This window comes from Diabrotica virgifera, chromosome 3 (assembly GCF_917563875.1).
Source record: "Diabrotica virgifera virgifera chromosome 3, PGI_DIABVI_V3a".
In the NCBI taxonomy this organism is placed as follows: domain Eukaryota; kingdom Metazoa; phylum Arthropoda; class Insecta; order Coleoptera; family Chrysomelidae; genus Diabrotica; species Diabrotica virgifera.
Genome location: NC_065445.1, coordinates 73879360 through 73885359, shown reverse-complemented (window position 1 = coordinate 73885359; position 6000 = coordinate 73879360). Strand labels below are relative to the sequence as shown.

The 6000-nt window shown below is 33.0% G+C and overlaps 1 protein-coding gene across 1 annotated transcript in view; it reads right to left on the bottom strand.

Moving 5' to 3' along the window:
- Positions 1 to 1888: 1888 nt before the first annotated feature.
- The window catches only part of LOC126881134 (L-2-hydroxyglutarate dehydrogenase, mitochondrial), a 54347-nt gene continuing 50235 nt past the window's right edge, over positions 1889 to 6000 (bottom strand). Inside the window, exon 6 of the mRNA XM_050645199.1 lies at positions 1889 to 3515. Within this exon, the coding sequence (XP_050501156.1) occupies positions 3340 to 3515 (176 nt within the window). The 3' untranslated portion in view covers positions 1889 to 3339. The remainder of the gene's footprint in view (positions 3516 to 6000) is intronic.

Below are 6000 nucleotides of genomic sequence, written 5' to 3'. Positions count from 1 at the left end.
GAAAATTTCTATAATGTTTATTTTAATAAGTTACAGGAGTGAAAAAAAGAGAAAATTTAGTGTGATTTTTAATTTCAAATATCTCCTTCAAAACAAAATTTTTATTTATTCTAAGGGACTTTCGGTCCTCGGTAATAATATAGTCTTTCATTCTGCGTTTAAATTTTTTAAAAACATTTATTAGTTTTTTAGGATTCGAAATAAATGGAGACATTGTCTGTGGTGATATTTTCCAAATCGAACATTCGCTATCTTTGTCATACAACGCACTCATAGTTTGAGTTGTTTATTAAACAATATTGATAGTGTAATTGATACATAATTGATTTAAGACGTGAAATTAATAGTTGTTTATTGTTTATTATTTATGGAAGATCTAATCAGAGAATACACCAGGATATATTCTGTGATCCAAGTATTTTGTTGTCAAAGATGTTCAAAATTTATCTAAGCGTTTCATAGTAACAATATATTGTTAAAAAAATCACTTTTACTCTTTTCTCGATTATTAGTTTTTATTGTACCTATAGTCATAGTATATAAATTATTGTAACCACTGAATAGGTACCTACATAGTTAGTGAAAAAATTATGATATTAATTAACTGAATTAATAATTTAAGCGGTAATACAAGGGATACAAGTAACGGTTATCCAAGAATATTCAAAAGCCATCTCATGCCATCAAGCCATCTCAAAAGTTAATCATGACAATGTCATTGTCAACCAATGTTTATGTCTCCATACCAGCGAGAATTTTACTACACGTAATTTGCTGTGTAAAAAAAGAAAAAGTAGGGATATTCCTAAAATATTTGCGCCTTCTTGCGCCTACGCTCTTAATGTTGATTACAAAAACTAGAGAAATATGCTTAATAGTTTGTTAAAAAAAAAACAAAAACGACTTGTATCAAAATAAAATCCATGAAGCTGGTGCAACCACAAAAAAATGTGGAATGCTATAAATAATATCTCTAGTCGAAAGCAAACGTCTAAAACATTGAACATTATATCAATGATCAGAGTAAAGTTTAAATAAATATTGGTATTATAATTTTACTATCAAGGTATTCAAATCCAAATTGGTTACCGTATAACGTCGGTCGTGAGTTTATTGTCTTGGGATTATTAACAGTCAATTTTCAAATTTTTACTTTCTAGTCTACAACTAATTCATGAAACGTGCTGATATAAATATAGGTTTTTGAGTTAGATAATTCTTTACAGGCGGTAATTCTTTACATGTGTTGAACCCAGGGCTTCGGTTTTAGTAGGTAGCTAGTAAAACAAGTACAGAACCTTACAAAAGTTTTCAATGTGTCTATTAATACATTTTGTTTTCAAATTTTTTGATAAATAAGGTATTCTTCGTTTTATTTATAAGTACCTACACAAAAATAAAAATTTATTAAGAAGTTACATTTCCTATTGTGTACTTGTGTAGTGCAATATGTCCCCAAAAAAAAACAAAGAGCGCGTTAGAGCGGGCCCCTGCGGGGCCTCGGCCTTGGTTCCGCGGAACCATGCTCAGTACGCTACTGGGAAGGAGACACACGTGGCTCCAAAACTTGCGACAATAGTTCGAATAATAATCTGCCGAACTATTCAGATCTGCCATAAACAAAGTCAAAATAGCCATATTAATTGCCAACGTTCGGAACGGACAAGGCACATGAAGAAGATGTCCAACACGCACCAATAGCTCGTTTTTAATGAGTTAAACAGCATAAATAATATTCAATCACACAGGTAACGATTCTGGGTGATGGTAAATAATCATCAGCATTAGTGTTTTATTTTTTTATTCTAGTGTTACTTACACTGTAGTAATAATTCAATTTATGAGTCCTCCATGGAGTCTTTCCGTAAAATGCAAATAAAATAGCATATAAAGTAAAATAAATTTTTATTTAAACAACATATAATTAAATATATTACCTTTGAGTATAGCATAATATAAACTGCTCGTCAAAAGTTAGGGATATGGAATATTATGCTTATTTTCATAGTTGATTTTTTTTTCTGAACAGATTAACGGATTCCGCTATTTTTTTTTATTATTTTAGATTTTTCTTTAGTATTTACACAGTTGTACAGAGGTTTATTCAAACTACTTTTTTGTACTTATACCGGATGGAAGAAAAGAACTGTTTTTTATGTTAAGTTTGTGCCACCCTGTAGGGAGGACGGGGCACAAATGTACCGATACACCGAAATCTTATTGTAGTCTTATGTTTTATGAACATTTTCTTTTTTGAATGTCCTTGATATCTTTAGAAACAAAGAAGAGAGGTGGTTTTACTCTTTAACAGGTGTTTTAACTGAAACAAAACTAAATCAACAATAAAAAATAACAGTTAACAAAACTTTAAAAACAGAAAGGCACATAAGGTAAACAATTCTTATCGACACCTATACGAGTTATTTGTCGACCAGATAAGCGGTATGCACAGCGTAATATAAGAGAGACGAGATTGTTTAATGGAGGCCCTGTGATGTTTTGGGGCGGAATTTCCTTGAGAATAAGTACGGATTTGGTGTCCACGTGGAGGCTCTTTAAATAGTGAGAGGTACATTACACATTTTTTTTCTTTAAACACTCTGTTCCTTTCGCACTATATGTAGAAAATAATTTTATCTTAGTGGCATGACAAGACATGGCCTCTTCACGTATCGCATGTCGTCAGTTAAAACACATACCAAAGAATAAAACCGTCTAGTTTCTTTGTTATTAAAGATATGAGCGAAATTAAAAAATAAAATATTCGCAAAATATGAGACTACAACATAATATCGAAAGATATTTCTTTGTTTCCACCTTTGTTTCTTTTTCCTCCCTACAAGGCTTCTCAAACTTTTGTTTCGGTTAAAATACATGTTAAACTACAAAACCGTCTATTTTATTTGTTTCTAAAGATATCAGGGACATTCAAAAAACAAAATATTTACAAAACATAAGGCTACAATACGATTCTGATGAATACTCACACTTGTACCTCGTCCTCTATACAGGGCGCCTCAAACTTACCATTCAACAAACAAAAACATGTTTTTTCTTCCACCTGATATAAGTACAAAAAAGAAGTTTGAGCAAACTTTTACAAAATACCAAAATAATAAATAAATAGAGATTAATCTGTTCTCGAAAAAACAGCTATGAAAATGAGCATAATTTTCTATAGGTATCCCTAACTTTTGACGAGCAGTTTAATATATTAATTATATTTCGAATAAAGACTAGAAAAAATATAAAATTTAATTAATGCATTGTGTTGTATGTGGTTTTATATATCTTAGTATACCTGTATAAATGAAATAATTACAATATAAAAATTCTTAATTATTTAGCAACTTGACTTAGTTTGAACTCTGTTTCACACTTATCAGCAATCATCTTAGCAATAGCCAGAGAACTAGTCGCCCCAGGACTAGGAGCATTTCGACAATGTAAAATTCTGCTGGATACTGGACTACCTGTTGGGTTTAGATCGAATACAAAGTCGTCAACTAAATTACCTAAAATAGAATTTTCATTAGTATTTTATTTTACTATACTTAAATCTTTAAAACGAACTAATCTGGCAACTTTTCATGAAACCTGATAATGAATAAAAATATATAAAAGATGACAAATCTAAAACATGGAATTGAATACGGCCTACGGCCGATAAACCCATGGAAGAGTTTGAAGCGTGGGATGCTGATGTAGAAAAACTTATAAAGATTATCCAACAACGAGACCTAACTTTTATCTTAGGTGACTTCAACGGTAGGTTGGGTAGAGGAGTCAGTATCAAAGGTTTCATGTCCGCAGGAGTAGAAAATAGGAGGGGAGTTGGACACTGATGTATTCTGTCACTCCTGCTATTTAATCTTTACTCCAAGTTTTATTTAAAGAGGCACTGGAGGATTCCAAGAGGGTCTACAAGTTTTTGAAGGATCTTTCTAAAGATATTTGTCTTGCTGTAGATACTCTTCCTCAAGTATCTCACAGCATTCGTGGATATACTCCAATAATCGGAAGTTGCCATGTTTGTCAAAACGAACGGAAAAAACAACCTAAAACGAGAAAAAGTTTCTTTTTTGTATTTTGGTTCAAATAAACTATCATTTAAATACAAAATGTATTGATATTTTATATATATATATATATATATATATATATATATATATATATATATATATATATATATATATATATATATATATATATATAACCGGTTCTATAGCGTTCTACGCCTTCCGGTACCCAATCGCCAAGCCTGTCGACCTAGCCAGTCATTTTCTTGAAGATTTCTTTCTGACATGGCTTTTGTAATTCCTTGTTTCCAGGAAGTCGGTGGCCTTCCTCTTTTCCGTTTTTCTGGCGGTATCCATCTCATTGTAATTTTTGGTAATCTTTCATCTCCCATTCGTTGGACGTGTCCATACCAGGTAAGTTGGTTTCGTTGTACCTCGTCCACTATTGTTTTCTGCTTACCTACTTTTTCTCTGATCTGTTCATTTCGAACATGGTCCCATCTCGATATTTTGGCAGATCTAAAAAAATCCATTTCAGTGGTAAGCAGCTTATTTTCGTATTTTTTTGTCATTTGCCACACTTCGGAGCCATACGTTAAAATTGGTTTCAGAATAGCGTCGTACATCCTCATTTTTGTATTTAAATTTATGTTATGTTGCCATAAGACAGGGTTTAGGGCTCTAGTAACCTTTCTAGCCTTCGTCACTCTATCATCTATACTGGGTTGCGTTCTTCCACTATTTGTTAATTTAATCCCTAGATATATATACTCTGTACAACCCCTGATGTAGTCACTTCCGTCAAGATCTAGGTCCTCCTGTTGTATTTGGTTACCGATGTGTAGATATTGTGTTTTCCTTATGTTTACCTCTAAACCCCATTTCCTGTATTCTTCCATCAATTTTCTGGTCATATATTCTAAGTCTTCCTTATCTTGGGCAACTACCACCTGGTCGTCTGCGTAGTTCAAAGTGTATAATGTTATGTCTCCGATTGGTATACCCATACCACTGCATTTCTGTTTCCAAAGTCTGAGAGCACCGTCGGTATATATATTGAAAAGAATGGGAGATAAGCAGCACCCTTGTTTAAGGCCTTTTGTTACTTGGAAGCTAGATGACAGATGGTTACCTCTCTTTACTCTTGACATAGAATCTTTATAGAGGCATTGTATGGCTTTGATGACAGTTGCAGATATGTGTGTATTGTCCAAAACCTCCCACAGTTTTTTCACGGGCACTGTGTCATATGCTTTCGTTAGGTCGACAAAAAGTATATGTGTGTCTTGTCCACGTTCTAGTCTTTTTTCCATAACCTGTGTTAGACAGAATATATTATCGATCGTAGATCGTCCGGCCCTGAAACCACACTGTTCTTCGGATTCATATGGTTGATATTCTTCGCAAATAATGGTTTTCAGTATTCTGCCATATAAACGGCTCATTGTGCTTGTTACAGTTATTCCCCTATAATTGTTGACATCACTTTTACTTCCCTTTTTGTGTATTGAAGAGATCCAGCCCTCTTTCCAGCTTTTCGGAACTTGTTCTCCGTTAATAATTCTGTGAAGGAATTCTGTGATCATTCGGATTAATTTCTTTGAACCTGATTTTATTAGTTCTGCGGGAACATTGTCAGGGCCAGGTGCCCGACCATTTTTTAATTGTGAGATAGCTTTCTGTACCATTTCTGTTGTTATTGTTATTTCTTCACCTTCTACTATTACTGGGTTTGATTCTTCTTGTATGTATTGTGGGCGGTCTTCAGTCAGCAAAGATTTATAATGCTGTTCCCATGTATTTGTTGTTATGTTGTCAAGCCTTACATTTTCTGTTGTATCTGATCTCAGTGTTTTGATAATTTATAACATTCATTAAAAAAAAATACAATGTACAAATGTACCTAACTATGCAGTCGTTTATAGGGGTGGGAACAATTTAAGCCCCCTGCTGGGAACTGAATAAAGATTTCTTTATTATA